This window comes from Vicugna pacos, chromosome 16 (genome assembly GCF_048564905.1).
Source record: "Vicugna pacos chromosome 16, VicPac4, whole genome shotgun sequence".
Taxonomy (NCBI): Eukaryota; Metazoa; Chordata; class Mammalia; order Artiodactyla; family Camelidae; genus Vicugna; species Vicugna pacos.
Window position 1 is genome coordinate 34517827 of NC_133002.1, and position 18484 is coordinate 34536310.

An 18484-nucleotide genomic window follows, 5' to 3' on the forward strand; every position below is an offset into this window, starting at 1 on the left:
AGATGCTGAGCTTTCAGGGGCGGAGGAGGCGGCGGCAGCAGAGGGGAGAGCGGGAGGAGGGAGGGAAGGCAGGAAGAGGGCAACCGAAGGCCGGGCCAGGTGGCTGGACCCGGTGCTGGCCGCGCTGCGCTGCTCTCCGTTCCGACGGCCTCTCTCATGCGTTGAGGGTGCCCGGCTGGGCCGGGCCAGCGGCCGGAGGGGAAGCTCCTCTCCATGGTCCAGAAGACCAGCATGTCCCGGGGCCCTTACCCATCCTCTCAGGAGATCCCCATGGAGGTCTTCGACCCCAGCCCACAGGTGAGGCATGGTGGCCGGGCTCGAGGGAACGGGGCCGCTTCCGCGGACTTTGTGGGATCGGATCGAGGGGGATCTTGTAGGGTCCGATTGAGGGGGGCCGGGGTTATCTGCCCGGCGCAGAAGCGGAAAGGCTGCGCGCCCCCCATCTCTGCCAGTGAATGATTGATGGGCGCTTGGCTAGGAGTTGTGCTGCGGTTTTGCCGAGCGGGGAGGGGGCGGTCGGGCCGCCTGTCACCCTCGCCTCCTCGTCTCCCTCGCATTAGGGTCCCTGCTGCTCGGGTACCGGCTCCAGTGGGTTGAGAGTGTGGGTGCTGGCAAGGGGTACTGGGGGTTGAGGTAGGATAGAGAGCAAGCTCAGGCAAAGGGGGCGACGCAGAGCACGCTCAGGGGCGCCGGCGGGTGTGGGTGGGGCGGGGGTGGCACTGGGAGATGGCCGAGGCGATGGTCAGAGGGCGGTGCCAGCAGGCCTTCAGAGCCGCAGACACTGGCCGTCAGGGTTGGGGAAGGGGCCATCTCCGGGCCAGGCCACCTTCCTAGCCACTTAAGCGCCACCCCTATATTGGACCAGCTCCCCTCCCCCAACACCCACGTTCGTTCTCTCTTCCCCACCCCATCCCCCCAGGCCTGGAAACCGCCTCCGAAGTTTGGAAAGTTGGGTCAATGCCAACTCACTGTCCGGAGGGGAAGAAGCTGTGTTACCTGGGGGGTGGGGGCTGTGTCATCCCTCCCCCACTCACACTTTTCCTGTGCCCCTGGGTTACCCCCAGGAAGGAGTATTCTTGAGTGTGGTGGGTGCCCATGGAGTGACCAGCAGGGTCTGGGGTGGTCTTGCCAGGGAATTTCTCTGAGACATGTCCTTTTATAATGTGGCAACACCCCAAGGCTAGGATAGAATTAACTCTTTTCTTACTGTGGCCTGTCTGGAGCAACTGTAACCACCATGATAATGTGCTTGATGGGCACGTGGGGGGAGTCAGATCAGACCTAAAAATACCTCCCTTCCCCACCCCAGGCCCCTTGGAGCCTGTGAGGCAGCTGACTGGGGCCTTCCTTTCAGCTGTTCCTTGTCCCTCTGGGTGCCACTCCCTTTTCCCAGCCTGGGATGGTGGTGGTGATGTGACAGAGAGTCTGGGGCTCACTGAGGGATCCTCAATCCTAGAGGTTGATATATGTCTATATGTCTAGTTTGAGAGAAGGTGATAGGAGGGAGGATTCTCAAAGGGTTCCCAGGTGCCCTTCTCTCCCACCTACCCATCCTCCTCCTTGTACTCAGGCCCAAGGAACCTCTAGTCTGACCATAGCTTATCTGGCTTCTTTGGCAAAGAAACTCTAGGATGGAGGCTGGGGGCAGGGGCTTGGAGGGCCTGAACCCTCAATCATTCCCCCTCCCCAGACTGGCTGGGGGCCAACGTGTATATGTGAGTTGGAGAGGGCAAAGAAGCAGCCCCCTTTATAGGAGGCCTGGAAATACCTGAATGTGTGGCTGCTTGAGAGGTCAGGCCGTGTCACTCCACCCAAGCCAGGAGCCCAGCCAGTGGGACTGAGCCAGGCTTCCCCGAAGACCTGCAGGGGCTGTGTCCTGGCTCATGTCAGGGGGCATTTAGATGGATGCAGCCTGGTGGATACTATGGGGACAGGATGGGGACAGGATTTGGGCAGTGGCAGCTGGGGGCTACAGGGCTTGATCCCTCTTGCCTCCTTGGGGAGAGGTGTGATCACTGTGATGGTGAGGAGGGGGCTGAGAAAAAGTCCTGCCAGGGTAGGTGGGGGGCTAAATCTGCCCCTCATGAGTCAGGGTTGGGTTTAGATGTTTACTTTCCCAATGCAGTTCCATGCCCCCTCCCCCCTCCCTGGGAATCTAGTTTTAGGTCTTCAAGAGCTGAGAGCTGCAACTCCCCTCCCTACTCTGCGAAAACAGGGCAAGAGTTGGGCTCGGGGAAGCCAAGCTGGGCCTGGGTTGGCGATTCCTCTTCTCTCTGGGGGCCACAGGCACACTCAGCCCCTCTCTGCTCTAGCTGAGGTGGGGAGGGAGGGGGACTTTCCCGGGCTCTCTCTGCACCCCCAAGCACTGCAGGCAGCCTCTCCCTTCCCCCTGAGGCTGCTGCAGCCTGCCCAGCATCTTAATTAGCTTTGCTGCCTAATGAGCCTCCAGCTTCTCAGCACCTCCCCCCTCCCAACCTCTCTGGCTTGGTTTTGGGGGTTTCTGTGTGTGCTTCCTAGGGCTCTCTTGCACTGTCTCCCACCCCATGGCTGTGGTCTGGGCCCTCCCTCCCTCTCGGGCTGTACCATCTCAGGAAGAAGATGGAGGGGCGGGCTGTTCAGATCAGGGAATATTTCTAAGGCTTGGCTGTAGTTCTGGGCCTATGGGATGAGGGTTGGGAACGGGCTTTTCTGATTCTACTCTTGTCCCTTCCTGGCTTCTTTAGGGCAAATACAGCAAGAGGAAAGGGCGGTTCAAAAGGTCAGATGGGAGCACATCCTCGGATACAACATCCAACAGCTTTGTCCGCCAGGTAATGGGGAGGCTGGGCTGAGAGGAGGGAAGTGGCTGGCTGGTGGAGACCAGGAATGGTGAGCTGGGTCTGAGGCTTTCTCCAGGTGCCCTCTCCCCTGTCATTTGTCACTTGCCTGGAACCACCCCATCACCCTTACACCCCATGACCTCCTCTGCATCTACTGTCAGCTGCACCCACTCCCTCAGCCCCCGCCCAGCCCCTCCCCCAGCACCAGCCACCAGCCCCTGCTGCCTGGCTGCCTGCGTCATCTCATTCAGGGACAGCCTGGCCTGCCTCCTTCTAGCTTGCTTCAGGCTGTCACCCACTCCCCCTGCCGGCTGTCTCCTTCCATGTCCTCCCCCAGAATCTGTGACAGCATGGGGTAGAGGCAGGTCCTAAGAAATGAGGAGCCAGGACGTCTGGGGCCCTGGAGTCCTGATTAGGGATGGATCAGGGAAATGCCCTCCACATCCAGATGTGAGTATTCCTTAATATGCAGAGAGAAAGATTGTTGAGGGAAGTGGAGGAGAGACAGGAGGAAGTTGACTTTAGAGAGGACTTTAGCCCAGCACCCCTGACCGAAGTGGGTAACTAAGTAGTTTTCTGGGATCTTCAGTTCTCAGGAAGATACCATTCTGTTCTAACTCAACCCCAGGCCATCTCAGGCTCAGGGAGAAGTGAGAGAGCCATGTGGTTGCTATGACTACAGAGCATCTCAACAAAGCCTGGTATCCAAAAAAGGCGAGAGGGGCTTAGGATCAGATGAGGAAAGGAATCCACTGAAGAAAAAATGGGCAAGTGTATGAGGGCAGAGGATAGTAGGGAGGTCAGCCCCCAGGGCCAAGAAGGAGAGGGTGATGCCGGGCAGACCCACTACAGATTGGAGTGAGGCCCTTGTTTATGATTCTTCTGTCTGCACAACACTTGGCACATGTGAGCCCAGGCCTGACTTGAGAGAGTCAGGGAGGAGGCCCTTCATCCCAGTACCTCATAAGTATACAAAAAGATGGAAAGTCCTTTCTTTGATCTTTCCCTCATCCCTGGTGTTGTAGGGCCAGGGCTGGGGATTAGGAAGAATGACACTGTGCTCAGTGGAGCCCCTCTTCACAGAAAAGGTCTTTGTTCTTTCCATATTTGCCAGTCCAGGGGAGCAGACCCTGGCCTCCAATCCTTCCTCCTCTCAGTTCCCAGCTATGACCCCCTGTTGGTGGCAGGGAGTGGGGGGGCAGACCTTGCCACATCTCTGAGCTAAATATACCCTAGCAGTTTGCACATGTAGCAACTCTGCTTGTAACCTGAGCCCCTGGGGGAACGGGCAATTTGGGCCACCCCCTAGGCCAGCAGGGCCAGGCACTGAGGGCGCTGGGATGGAGGCGCCCAACCGGACCCTCGTAGTGGTGAGCTGGGGATGGGGCGGGGGTGAGGGGGTGGGAGCAGCCCCTCAGGAAAGCAGGTGGGGGCCCTTCACTCCAGCCTGCCTCCTTGCCTCCTCACTGTTTCCTTGTCTCCCGCCATTTCTGGGGTGTGTGTGTGTGTGTGTGTGTGTGTGTGTTGCGGTCAGTAAGTGCCTCTTCCGCTCCATCTCTGGGTCTGTTTTTCTGCTCCTCCCAGTGTCTGTCTTCCTGACTCTGCGTGTTCCTGTCAGGAGAGGTAGAGAATGGTCAATTAACTGGTTTTCACTCTTTGTGTCTTTTTTCCAGCTTTTACTAGTGACCCCACCCCACCCCCATCCTCTCTCCTCATAAGTCTCCCTTTTTCATGATTTGGCTGGGAAAGGGGTGGGCACCTGCACCAGCTGATGACCAGGGCACCCTGGAGAGGTGGGGCTCCATCTGCTCTCTTTCCCAGATCCCCTCCATACCAAGCTAGTGGGCATTCCTGGCCAAGTGACCCTTTCACATCCTCAGGAAAGACCCCCCCCATCTCTGAAGTCCTACTCTTTCTTCATGTCACCTCCTGCCCTTTGTTAATAACACCACACCTGCACAGTCACACAAATCCACACCTCCTGACTCCTGCCCTCACGTGCTCTCAGGGACACAGACACCGAGGGCACCCCGCTGTATGCACTCACGTGTACCTGTGTGCATTCAGTCATGCACACCAGGACACACCGCAGAACATACCTTGCTAAACGTACTTGAAGCTGTACATCCAGGCACATCCATGAATAAGCATGTTCATTCATGCCTTGGGTCTGGACAGGCTGTGTGTGTCTTACACATGTGCTTGCATTGCTGAGGGAGTTCCTTGTGTTCGGGGATAGTCAGTGTGATCGAGAGCAGCTTCCTGGCACACCGAGACTTCTGAACCCGCCTTAACCCTGGCAGCTGGCAGCCCCAGTACTGGGGAAAGGCTTGCCCGTGTTCTTCTCTGAACTTGCCTCTCCTGCCTGCATCACCCCAGGGATCGTGGGTTCTTTGTCGTATCTTAGGAGAGCCTGAGGGTTGGGGCTTCCCTGCTTCTGGCGTGGGAGGTAAAAGCCTGTCTTCCCTCACCCTTGAGCAGAAGATAGCAAAATTTTGTGTGGCCCTATCATACGAGCAGTCTGCCCATTGCCAACAGTGCAGAGAGCTCAGGCCTAAGCTGGTGGCTACTGTCCCTGGAAGGACTCACTGGGCCTCTACTGAGTCTGTCTCAGCCGGCGCTGGGGGCAGGGTAGTGAAGGAGGAGCAGGGATTGGAGACTCGTCCCTTGGCACTCCTCCCCTGCGCTGTGCCCCTATCAGGTTCCCACCCCTCCCTGGGCCCCAGGCAGCTGTCCTTGGACCTGCCACAACCCCCTGCTTGCTGCTTGCTTGCTTTACCCTCCCTAGGGCCACACTCTTCCCTGGGGCCTGCAGACCTCGCTGTCTGGCTCTTCCCATCTAATACCACCGTCTCCTAGCCCTTGTGGTATTGTGCCAGGCTGACCAGGGCTTGGCGCGTCCGTGATGGGGGACTTCCGAGGTCCAGGAGCTGGAGAGGCACCATTGGCCCTGAGCTGGCCCTGTCTGTTTCCAGGGCTCAGCAGAGTCCTACACCAGCCGTCCATCAGACTCCGACGTGTCTCTGGAGGAGGACCGGGAAGCCTTAAGGAAGGAGGCAGAGCGCCAGGCATTAGCCCAGCTCGAGAAAGCCAAGGTGAGACAGATGTACAGGGTGGCACTGGCATTATTTCCCTCACCCCTTGCCTTGGAGGCAGCCTGGGCAGACCCAGGGTCAAGTCGTGGCCCGGCCACTTCCTAGCCGGTGTCCCACTGGGCTTCAACGTGCCTCTATCTTTCACCTGTAAAATGTAGGCTATGATACCTGCTCCTTATAAAGTATAGTGAGTGTCTAATACGGTTTCTATATATAATAGGAGCTTGAGAAGTGCTAAAAATTTCCACTTATTTCTGGAGTCAGACTTTCTGGACTAACTCTTGTTAGCTATGTGATCTTAGGCAAGTCACTTAACCTTCCTGAACTTTAGTCTCCTCATTCATCAAAATGAAGATAGTGATTGTACTTAACTTCATAGGGTTTTTGTGATGAATAAATGAAATAATGCATGTAAAACATGTAACGGTACCTGGCACGCTGAACAGTAGCTGCTATCAGTAGTGTTACTGTTGCTTATTAATATTATTATTATTCCTTCTCGGTGTCATTCTGGGCTCCCCCACGACCAACACTTATCATTTCCTGATGCCCCTCTCCATCCTAAGGGTGGAGGACTGAATTCTATTTTTTGCTTTCTTTTTTTTTAATTGTAAAATTTAATATATACATGAAAAGCTGCATGAACTATTGAGTATATGTTTTAATGAACAATTTACAAAACAAACCTCTCCCTAATCACCACCCAAGTCAGGAAGTTGTACATCACAATATGGTTTAACCTTCTGGTTTTCATCTTCCCCGGGCACCTCCCCTAGACCAAGCCAGTGGCATTTGCTGTGAGGACAAATGTCGGCTACAACCCATCTCCAGGGGATGAGGTGCCTGTGCAGGGAGTGGCCATCACCTTCGAGCCCAAGGACTTCCTGCACATCAAAGAGGTGGGGAGATACCACTTGGCATCTGGAGGGGCGGGCAGGGTAGTGGGTGCCACGAGAGGGGCAACCGGAACCCTAGTGGAAAAGACTTCTGAGCCAAGCAGAGCTGGGCTAAATCTGCTGTGTGACAAATCTTTGTACCTTTCTGAGCTTTGAATTTCTCATTGGTAAAATGGGATGGTAACGCCTAGGTCACAAGTTGTTGGGAAGGTTGGTGATGAAGCCTGTCAGTGGAGCGGCCGTGTGCCAGGCACATGGAGGTATCAGCATTTACTCCTCTCCCTGCCTTTCCAGGGTAGAGCTGGCACGTGGTGGGAGGAAGGTCTCTCAGAACAGGGATGTGCTTGGGGACGGGGCATAAGAGGATGCTGGTCCCAGAGAGTCCTGAGAATTGGGGGCTGTACTCAGAGGCAGGAGCCAGGGCCGGGCTCTTTGAGGGTGCCACTGTCTGAACAGGGTAGACAAGTCCTGGGGTGGTGTCCCCTGGCGCTGGCTGCTGGCTTGTACTGCTAATCTCCCTCTTGGTCTCTCCCATCCGCAACTGCTGTTGCTGTTTGCAGAAATACAATAATGACTGGTGGATCGGGCGGTTGGTGAAGGAGGGCTGTGAGGTTGGCTTCATCCCCAGCCCCGTCAAACTGGACAGCCTGCGCCTGCTGCAGGAACAGAAGCTGCGCCAGAACCGCCTCAGCTCCAGGTGTCTGGCTGGGGGCGGGGCACTCCCACCCCCAGGAGAGGCCATCCAGCCAGGACTAGGCCCCAAGGGTTGACCCATACCCCTGAGGACACAGAGTCGCCTGTGGCATCACTGGTGGGGATGGAGAATCTGGGAGCAGGGGGTGGGCAGCCTGGGAGAGAACACGATCCCCCACCCTCACGCCCACCTCCTTGCTCATGGCTCCATTTGCTTCTCTCTCTGCCCACACAGCAAATCAGGTGACAACTCCAGCTCCAGTCTGGGAGATGTGGTGACTGGCACCCGCCGCCCCACACCCCCTGCCAGTGGTAAGAGCTGCCACCACCCCAGGGGGTGGGGTGGAGCTCCTGGGTGGGATGGTCTTCCCACTGCCTGACCCTTGCTTTCCCCACGATAAGGGGTACCCCAATCCTGAGTCCTCCAAACACATCCAGTGGTACCCCCTCCCTGAAGAGTAGGACACGCCACAAGCTGGGCCTGTCAGCTCCCATTCTCTCATGTCTCTCCTCTCCCATCTCTTTGGTAGCTCCATCTCTCTGCCTGACTCCCCCACCCCTCCCCCCCATTCATTTCTCCCAGCCCTGTTCCATTCACCTCTTCTTCTTTCTTTTTTCCCCATCCCATCCCTGCGTTCTGTACTTGTGTCTCCATGTCCATCTCACTCCTCCCCACCTCGCCTCCTTCCTCCCTCAATCCTGACTCTCCGGTCCAGGTAATGAAATGACTAACTTAGCCTTTGAACTAGACCCCCTAGAGTTAGAGGATGAGGAAGCAGAGCTTGGTGAGCAGAGCGGCTCCGCCAAGACTAGTGTTAGCAGTGTCACCACCCCGCCACCCCACGGCAAACGCATCCCCTTCTTCAAGAAGGTAATTCTTGCTGGGTTCTTGCAAGAGGGGAGGTCAGGGCCCAGCTGTTTGGCAGGGGGATGAGGGCTGGGATGGATTGAGATGTGGTACCAGCCTGATTCTGTGCATATCAGGCCTTCCTGCTGAGGAGGAGGGGAGGGTCGAGTGGCACCAAGGTCGGGCACATCTGTCGCCGCACCCTAACCCACTCCCCAAGAAGGGATGGTTCTGCAGTCGAAGTGCCGCTTCTCTTGGAAGGCTGCCCTACCCCCAACTGAAAGCAGAATCTGGTGGAAATGAAACCTGACCTTTCCCCTTACTACCAGTGGGATAGTCCATGTTTGCCCCACATGTGAAGTGGAAAGTAGAATGGTGACCCATCTTTGCCCTTTTTGGACTCCGTGGGGCTAGGGTGGGCACCTGGGGGTCTCCTGGCTGCAGAGCAGGACAGTTAAGGGAACCTTTAAAATGGGCTGGTTGGTCTGCACTGGGGCCATGAGATGGGCACCAAATTAGGGGCTGTCACTCTTCCCAGCTCTTTTCCAAGACCCAGAAAGGGGGTAGAGGATATCTGAATTTTTCCAAGTTCCCTGACTCACTGTCAGTCCCGCTCCCAGCCCTGAGCCAGGGACATCTCTGGCTCCCCCTTGGCATGGGGTCCCGTCCCCTCTCTCTGGCTCTGTCTGTCACTAACACGCATGCCTTGTTATCTCTCCTCGTCTGTCCGCTCTTCCTCCCTCTCTTGTCCTGGCTCCTCCCTTGCCCTCTGCCCCTGCCTGGGTACCCTCCCCTTTCTCCTCCCCTCCCCCCTCTTGGCATTCTGGACCCAGCCAAACAGAAGCAGAAATCGGTGAGTATCACAGCTTTCTGTGTCCCCCTCCCCACCCCCTGGGATGAGCTAGGGGACCTTCTAACACCCATTCCCATATCTGCCCCCTATGTCCCCCACCCCTCCTGGTTCTCCTTCGCCATACCTCCCCATCCCCACTCCAATCCCCACATCCGGGCTTTGGGACCAGGGGTGGAAAGGATGCATGAGGGAGCCTGGAGGTGGCGGAAGAGGGGCTAATGCCATCTCCACTCTGGGGTTTCCCCTTCCTGCTTCCCCCCCAGACAGAACATGTGCCCCCCTATGACGTGGTACCTTCCATGAGGCCCATCATCCTGGTGGGACCGTCGCTCAAGGGCTATGAGGTAGGAGCCCCTAGAGGGGAGTGGGCCCAGAGGGGCCCAGACCCCCAGAGAGACTCCATAGAAAGGTCTTTAGACCCCAGAGAGATTCCGTAGCAGGGCCCTCCCAGGGTTTCCTCCCCAGAGGGCCACAGACCTTCAGAGAACACCCGCCTCAGAGGGGCCCAACCCACAGGGAGACCCACTCAGAAGGGTCTAGTCCTCTCTACCCCACGTCTTCCCCAGAAAAGTCCTCCCAGAGATACCACCTAGGACTTTAGGAAAAGGACTTTAGGAACCAGAGACCCCAGGGGAGGCCCCTCGGACTCAGGAGGACTGCCCCATCTTCCCAACAGGGACCCATTCCTATCAGGGGTTTAAGAAGAAAATAGAAGATCAGGGGACAAATACCCAGTAGTCCACCCTTCCTGAGGGGCTTTAAATACCTGACTTCTCCCCCACCCCAACTCCCAACCTCAGGTTACAGACATGATGCAGAAAGCTTTATTTGACTTCTTGAAGCACCGGTTTGATGGCAGGTAAGATCCTGGGAGCTGGCTCTCCACCCCCACCGTGGTCCTCTGCTGCCAGGGATGGGCAGAATGGCTTGAATGACAATCCTGGAACTCTTGGACTGAGGGATAAGAGGCAGGCTAGAGCCTGGGGAGTAGGCAGGGCATTTTAGCCCACACGGACCCCTGACTCCCCTTGCCCCATCCTCCAGGATCTCCATCACTCGTGTGACGGCAGACATTTCCCTGGCTAAGCGCTCAGTCCTCAACAACCCCAGCAAACACATCATCATTGAACGCTCCAACACACGCTCCAGCCTGGGTGAGCCCACCCCTTAACCCCAGCCCCCGACCTCTGTGCTGGGGCCAGATGTGTGAGGGACAGGGGCATCTCCAGAAGTGTTATATTTGCCAACTGCCTCCTGGGAAGCCCCCCTTACGTTTCCCTTCCCCATGACTCCACTCCCCCAGCTGAGGTTCAGAGCGAGATCGAGCGAATCTTTGAGCTAGCCCGGACCCTTCAGTTGGTTGCCCTGGACGCCGACACCATCAACCACCCAGCCCAGCTCTCCAAGACCTCACTAGCCCCCATCATTGTTTACATCAAGATCACCTCTCCTAAGGTGAGTGCAAGAGTCTTATCCTGATGGGGACAGGAGTGCTCTGGTTGGGCTGCCTGAGTTTAAACCCCAGGTACTGCTTACTAATTGTGTAACTTAATCTCCTGCCGCCTTGATTCCCCTGTCAAACTCCATTGTATAGATATGGTGAAGCTTCAACCTAATGTGAATCCTTAGCACTTAGCAAAGGGTCTCATATAATGTATCTCATCGTGTATTAACTATTATAAATATTATTATTAGGGTCATGCAGGCCTGTCCCCTGTCTCTACTTTGGTTGACCTCCCATCCTTAGTCCAGAAAACAGAAAGAATTTTGTGCTTTTTGTCCCAGTGTCACCAAGCTCGTTAGCAGTTGAGAGGTCCTTCCTGTCTTTTTGCTGCACTGCCCTCATTTAGGCCTTGATAAAGATGAAATTGGTAAGAAGGCCGTTGTCCTTTGTCATATTGCGTCTCCATTAGTTTGCCCTCCTAGACATTATCAGGGGTTTGAGAAACATGGAGGGTGAGTTTAGGTGAAGGATTTGAAGTTAGAAGACAGCCTGGGGTTCAAATCCTAGCCCTGATTGGCTTGTTTTTAATTGATTGATTAAATTTTGTTGGTTTTTTTGGTTGTTGTATTTTATTGAGCTTGAGATCTTCGGGGGGAGATTATTTCGCCTTTGAACCTCAATTTCTTTACCTACAAAATGGGGATTATGGTCCCTCTCTTATGTTATTATTGAGAGAATTGGAGGATTGATGTAAAAAGCCTAGAGTTCTGTCTGATTCCTGAAGGCAACCAGGGCGGTGACTGTTGCAGGCTAGCCCTGGCTGAGTGGAGCACCCAGTGACTGAACCTTTCTGAGTCCCAAGTTTCTAATGGACATAAAGTGGGTGATGGGTTTTAAGTACTTCCTGGGGACGCTGAAAGGATCAAATGAGATAATGGATGCAAAAACACTTCTGAGCTAGAAAGTAACACACACTTTCGTTTCCTACCCTGAGCCCTAACTGAGGTTAAGGGTGGGGACTCTGGAGCCAGATGCCTGAGTGTATGTCCCAGTGCTGCCACTTACCGGCTCTGTGCTCCTCTGGCGAGTCACCTGACTTCTCTGTGCCTCAGTTTCCTCATTTGCAAAACAGGGATCCTCATATGGTGGGTGTGAAGATTAAGTAAACAGACTACCCATGCAGAGTGCCTGGCACCTACTAAGCTCTATAGCTGTTCTGTTTTTCAAAGATGTTTATTTTGAAATAATTTCAAATTTACAGAGGAGGTGCAAGAGTAGCACAGAGGACTCTCACTCTCTGAACACCCTTCACTCAGATTCACCACTGTTTTTTAATAGCTTTATTGAAAAAAAATCACATACCATTCAATTCAGCCATTTCCAGTGTACAATTTAATTTTTTTCAGACTCACTAATTTTGAACATTTTGCCACACTAACTCCACCTTTATGTATGCAGATATTATGTGTATATGTGTGTTTATGTATGTATACCTGAACCAATGGAGAATAAGTTGTAGATATTGCATGTCTTTATCCCTAAATATTCCCAAATGTATTTCTTTAGAACAAGGACATTAACTTACATAACCACAGTACAGTTTTGTCAAATTCAAGAAATCTTATCTAAAATACAGTCCATCTTCAGTTTCATCAGTTGTCCCAATAATGCCCCTTATAGCAATTTTCCCTTCAGTCCAGGATCACACGTCCTTTAGTTGTATCTCATTAGTATTCTTTAAGCTGAATTTGTTCCTCAGCTTTTCTTGGATTTTCATGACACAGACATTTTTGAAGAGTACAGATCACTTATTTTGCAGATTGTTCCTCAGTGTGGCTTTGATGTTTCCCAGTGACTAGATTTAGGTTTTGCTTGTCTGGTAGGAACAGCATCGACGCGGTCTGTCCTTGCGAGTGCATTGCATTGGGAAGCATGGGGTGTCAGATTGTTGTGTCATTGATGTTGTTAACTTTGATCACTTAGATTAGACTGTGGCTTTATATTTAGCTATCATTATCATTATTGTTATGGTTGAGGTAAGAATAATAATAGTGGCTGCATAATGGGATGATCATCAGGATGAAATGAATTGATCATGTGAAAAGCACAGAATAGCGCCAGCACATAGAGAGTGTCCCTATAAAGAATGGTTGCTGCCGTTAACGTGGAGGGGAAGTTGGCCCTGAGAATGAAGCCTATAAAGAAGGTTAGAGGAGCTGAGAAGGAGAATCACTGCCCTGCATACAGCCACTGCTAGAACTTTCCAGAAGAGGCTGGCCTGAGACCCAGGAGAGAGCCTGAGCATCGTGTAGGATGGACACAGTGCTGGTGAGGTCATTTCTGAAGCGGCGGCCGGGCTGAGAGTCATGGCACATCCCCCTCCCTGATACTGCCTGTCCACTCTGGCTCCAACCAGCATCTGCCTCTCTGGCTTGGTGCATTGTGAGGTCCCTCTAGCTCCTTCTCTCCCCCTACAAACCAGGTACTTCAGAGGCTCATCAAGTCTCGAGGGAAGTCTCAGTCCAAACACCTCAATGTCCAAATTGCAGCCTCGGAGAAGCTGGCGCAGTGTCCCCCCGTGAGTGCTTAGACCCAGAGGAAGGGGAAGGGGGGCATTTGGGTTCTCCTGGTTTCCTCTGGCCTTCATGAGAGGGTGACCAGGAACACTTGGGCCCCGTCCTTAGGTGCAGAAAAGAGTGTGAGACAGGCAGTCACAGACTGCGTTCAAGCCCCAGAAGTAGGGGGTGGGGGGTATAGCTCAGTGATAGAGCACGTGCTTGGCTTGCATGAGGTCCAGGGTTCAATCCCCCGTGCCTCCATTAAGGGGAAAAAAAGAAAAAGAACTAGCCCCAGAAGCACCACTTCTCTTTGGGGAGTTAAGCACCCCTCCACACCTTGGTTGCCTTATATGTAGAATGAAGGAGTTGGAGTTCTGTCAAATTAGATATCTGGGAACCCTCGTCTTCCTGGACATACAGAGGTTTCTTTTTAACTTTGTCCTTCAACCCCTCGACTCCACCCACTGCCCCCAGGCCACACCCTCACCCCTTGGTCACGCCCAGCTCATCCCAGCCCCACCCTTAACCCCGCCTCCACAGGAAATGTTTGACATCATCCTGGATGAGAACCAATTGGAGGATGCCTGCGAGCACTTGGCCGAGTACTTGGAAGCCTATTGGAAGGCCACACACCCGCCCAGCAGCACTCCACCCAATCCGCTGCTGAACCGCACCATGGCTACTGCAGCCCTGGCTGCCAGCCCTGCCCCTGTCTCCAACCTCCAGGTACAGGTGCTCACCTCACTCAGGAGAAATCTGAGCTTCTGGGGCGGGCTGGAGGCCTCGCAGAGGGCCAGGGCAGTGCCCCAGCAGCAGGAGCACACAATGTAGGTGCCCCACCCATCTCCCCTCCCGTCCAGGGCTTGGAAGGAACTGGAGTGCAGGGAACATGGGGAAGGAACGGAAGTTTTATTTTGTAAAAAATGTGGTGAGTGGCAGCTTCTGGTGTCTGTGGTTTTTGATGGGATTGGGGCTGGCTGGTGGTGCCTCCATGGGCCTGGTCCCATAGGACTTCATCTGCTGCTTCAGGGACTTTGGATATGAGGCCTAATTAGGGGCCTCATAAGACAAGTGACTAGAAAGAAAACAGGAAGACCTATATATTCATTTGCTGGAGTGCACACCCATTTTAGACCCAATAGAGGTCATAGCATTTTAGACCCATCAGAGCAAGGGCCCTCAGACTCAGGAAATCCCACAGAGCAGGGCCATTAAAACCAGAGAGACTGCCCCCTCTTGCAGAGCCCTAATCCCTCGAGGTTTCTCAGACGGGCCCCAAAATGAAACATTTTCTATGAGTTGATGCAGAACCTTCCACTCTAAACAGATTCCAGGAAAGGCCCTCTGGTGAGTGCCTCACCCTGCCTAGACCTCCTCCCATGGGAGCCACACGGCCTGTCTCTGAGATCAGACCATTAAGTATTGGGTTCTAGATTAGAGCCAGAAGAAACCCATGAAATCATTCTAGACCATTGCTTTTTAAATGTGTTTTCAGCACCAGAGGCCATTTGTTCACTGAATCTTATGTGGAAGCTCAGTATTATTAGATAAGCCATCCTTGCTCTGCTAGGAGGGAGCTAGCTGCTTGGCCTCCACTTCCACTCCATGGCGACCCCTGAAGACTTCTGTGCCCTGTCCACCCTCCCCAGATCTCTGGGGAATAGTTTGGAAACTGCTGCTCTAGGCTAATCCCCATCACACCGCCACAGAGAAACTGGGTCATTGAGAGGGGAGTCAGTTGCTCAAGGTCACACAACTTGAAGTGGCAGGGGATGGGACTAGAACCCAGGCCTCTTTGCGCCCCACCCAGGAGCATCCATGATGGCTGTGACCATCAGATCACCTTCATGTGGCATTTGGTGCTGAGGACATTGGGCCATCTCATCATTGCTGGTGGGGGATAGAGACCCATCAGCCTTCCGCCTCTGAAGCATTGAGTCTTTGTTGGGGGCAAGCGAGGAATCCCATCAACCTTGGAGAGAGTCACCTGACTAGGGAATGGGTGGGAGGAAGTGTGGGTTTCCCGAAGCCTGTGATTAGAGTCTGGTTGGGCTGAAGGAGCTGGGGTTAATGAGCTGGAGTTGAAATCCCCCCTTCATATATTTGGGAAACTGGGGCAATGACTAACTCAATCAACCACTAACAAGTGGCAATACTAATGAGCTGTTAATGATGATTTTCCCCAAGACAGCGTTAATGACGTGTCTTGAAGCTATGACTAATCGTCCATGGGTTCTCTACCATGGTTACCAGGAGAGTTCGCGCCTCCTCACACCTTAAGAAGGTTGGGTTCCCGGTTCCCCCTGTCCTAATAGAGAAGCAGATGCCTTGAGTTCTGTCCTCTGGCTGGGCTCTAGAGCCATTTGCTGGCTGCCCATCCCCTGGGGCCAGCACCCTCCTCCTTAAGCCAGGCTGGGTGTCTTGGTGCCGTCACTAACCTGCGTTGCTTTGTTGTGTTTCTCTCACCCCTGCCTGATCTGCATGGTGTGTGCCGTCTGTCTGCTAACCAGGGACCCTACCTTGCTTCCGGGGACCAGTCACTGGAACGGGCCACCGGGGAGCATGCCAGCGTGCACGAGTACCCGGGAGAGCTGGGCCAGCCCCCAGGCCTTTACTCCAGCAGCCACCCGCCAGGCCGGGCGGGCACCCTGCGGGCACTGCCCCGCCAAGACACGTTTGATGCCGACACCTCTGGCAACCGAAACTCTGCCTACACGGAGCTGGGAGACTCGTGTGTGGACATGGAGACTGACCCCTCCGAGGGGCCAGGGCTTGGAGACCCTGCAGGGGGCAGCACTCCACCAGCCCGACAGGGATCCTGGGAGGATGAAGAAGAAGACTATGAAGAGGAGCTGACCGACAACCGGAACCGCGGCCGGAATAAGGCCCGCTACTGCGCGGAGGGCGGGGGTCCAGTTCTCGGGCGCAACAAGAATGAGCTGGAGGGCTGGGGGCGGGGTGTATACATCCGCTGAGAGGCAGGGCCCATACCGAGGGAGGAAGGGCTCTGGGCCCAGGGGATGGGAGGGACGGAGGGGCTCACCACTGGGGATGTATCCTGCCTCCAGGGGGCGCTGTCTCTTCTCAGATGCCTTTGCTCAATGTTTGGGGTTTCTTAAGTGGTAACATCCCACCCGGCTCCTGGGAGTCCCTTAAGCCCCAGCTGTAGGTTTTTACCTACTTGCTGTGGATGGACAAGGGGATGCCCACCTTTCTCCAGTGTCCCCTTCCCCACCTCAGGGGGCTCTCTCCCCTCACCCAGAGAAAAGGTGCACTTCCTTAACTCCTTCTACTCCGGGCTCTAAATGAGGGTCCTGAATGGGATGGCCCTTTCTTTTTCCAACCTAGAGTATTTGGGAGGGGTAGGTGGGGGCTTTTCCTGGAGAGGGAGACTACAGACTCTTTCCCATGATGGCTCTCTTCCCCAAACCCTAGATCCAGGGTCCCTCATCATGCCCACCCCTCCCCCCAGGTTTCTGGCAGCATTGTCTGGGAGTGAAAGCTACAGCATGGAAGCCCCGTGGGGAGCTTGTCTTGGGGAGTGGTCTGAGTGGAAACTGGCAGGCATCAGTAGTGCCCTCTGCCCGCCCAGAACCTAGAACCCTGAGGAGGGGGTAACCCGATGCTGCTACCTGCCCCACCACCTCCATGCCTCAGCCTCTGCCTACCCCAGGAATGAGCTTTGCCTACAACATCCCTTGCCTGCTGCCATCAGAAGAGGGGGGGTCCTCTGCATCTGAGCCCCCCTGAATCCCCATGTCACCTGGGTGTGGAGCCAATGGAATACTCTGGTCTGTCTCATTTTGAAACCAAAAAACTGCTCCTTCACTCTCACTCTGAGGCCCCAGGGGAGAGGCCCTGTGGGTTGGTGCCCCAGAAGTAATCACCACCCCAGGGGTTGCCTTGGGACCTCGGATCTCCCCTGGGGGGCTTGGCTGCTGCTGCTGCTGCTCTGTATTTGCCTCTTGTGATCCTGTCCTTCACCCATGTCCACTCCCCCCAGGAGAGGCCTTGATACCTCCTCTGCCCTGAGTGTCCCTCTGCCTAGGATCCCCATAGCTCAGCAGCCCTGCCCCCCTCCCCAGCACCCTGCTGGGTCAGAGAGAGCCGACTGTGCCAACGAGGACGGGGCCCTGCCCGGCTGCCTGCCTCAGGGATGGGCACTTCATGCCTGTCTCGCCACCTCCTGTGCCAATGTTGTCCCACCCGGGAGTGGGGTGCAGCTTCCACTTACTGGTTAGAAGACACCACTGCCCAACCTTTCCCCCTCCCTGTCTGGTGTCATGCCCCCATCTGTCCGTCTGTTCCTCTGTACTCCCCTAGGAGAAGTATTTTGCCACATATAAAACCACCGTCCTGTCCTTTGTGGCCGCCTCCTGAGCCTGCTTCTTTGTTCCCACGGTACAGTTGCCATCTAGACGTGTGGGAGCTGCCCACCGGCAGGGAGGGAGAGCGAGGGATTGGGCACAGGAATAAGCTGTGGCCTGAATTGTTCACTCAGCAGGAGAATGGTGCTTGGTTTTGCAGCTCTCTGATGCATTATGTTCAAGCCTGACAGGAGCTTCATGGCCTGTCTGAGCTCTCCACTCAGCCCCAAGCCCCTCGTCTGGTCCACCTCCGCATCAGTAGAGGCGGGAAAATGGGAAGCTGAGGAGGGGAAGTAGGGTGAGATCTAGACCCGCTGACACGCTGTCTTCGAGGCACGTGCTTGTGTTTCTGTTCCTGTGGCCTCAGCTGCTCCCCAACACCTCAGGAGAGGGAGGCGCTGAGCTGCTCCCTCCAGTGATGCCCCACAGCTACCCCCCCAGCCCCTGCTGACCAGCCTTGTGGGAGGGGAGGAGGTCTCCGTGGTGCGGGGTCGAGAATCTGAAATTCCCGCAGCCCCAGCCTGAGAGACCTAACAATCAAGAGCAAGGAAGAAAATCAGCAGGTGACAATGCCAGTTACTGCCGTCACCAGCTGGCAGGATGTGGACTTCTGATGGTTGTTACTGCTGTCATCTGTAGCCTGCATCACACTGCACCCACAAACCATTTCTCCACTCTCCTGATTCTTGTTTTTGGGGTGGTGGACCTGGAGGACTAGAGCTCCTGTCCAGTCCCACATGCTCCTGCCCAAAGCATGTGTTTGCGTGTGTGTGGGTCAAGGGCCACAGACATCCAGACCCTCCAGATGAGGTGTTAGCAAACACAAGGAGAGGAACTGGGCAGGCCCACAGGCCAAGTGGCTGGTCCACCCACAGTCCACAAGGAGGTGATGGCAAAGCTGGCACCGCTGGG

The 18484-nt window shown here is 54.9% G+C and overlaps 1 protein-coding gene across 4 annotated transcripts; it reads left to right on the plus strand.

Annotated features, from left to right (window-relative positions):
- Nucleotides 1–17571, plus strand: CACNB1 (calcium voltage-gated channel auxiliary subunit beta 1). Of its 4 annotated transcripts, none has more exons than XM_006214235.3 (14): nt 1–297; nt 2724–2810; nt 5795–5914; nt 6691–6813; nt 7371–7507; nt 7739–7815; nt 9184–9203; nt 9467–9547; nt 10004–10062; nt 10248–10357; nt 10507–10658; nt 13130–13225; nt 13746–13931; nt 15716–17571. In XM_006214235.3, exons 1-14 carry the CDS (start codon nt 214–216, stop codon nt 16178–16180), a joined length of 1797 nt encoding a protein of 598 aa, XP_006214297.1. In that variant the 5' UTR covers nt 1–213; the 3' UTR covers nt 16181–17571. The 4 variants fall into 4 exon arrangements, with proteins under 4 accessions (XP_006214297.1, XP_006214296.1, XP_072794914.1 ...); XM_006214234.4 differs by lacking the exon at nt 9184–9203 and adding an exon at nt 8220–8374 and having other exon boundaries at nt 12–297; XM_072938813.1 differs by lacking the exon at nt 9184–9203 and having other exon boundaries at nt 12–297; nt 9471–9547.
- Nucleotides 17572–18484: the final 913 nt, after the last annotated feature.

Coding starts and splice junctions, on each gene's coding strand:
- CACNB1 (XM_006214234.4), top strand. CDS start 214: ATGGTCCAGAAGACCAGCATGTCCCGGGGCCCTTACCCATCCTCTCAG. Junction 5,915..6,690: donor CCCAGCTCGAGAAAGCCAAG/GTGAGACAGATG, acceptor CACCTCCCCTAG/ACCAAGCCAGTGGCATTTGC. Junction 8,375..9,466: donor GCATCCCCTTCTTCAAGAAG/GTAATTCTTGCT, acceptor CTTCCCCCCCAG/ACAGAACATGTGCCCCCCTA.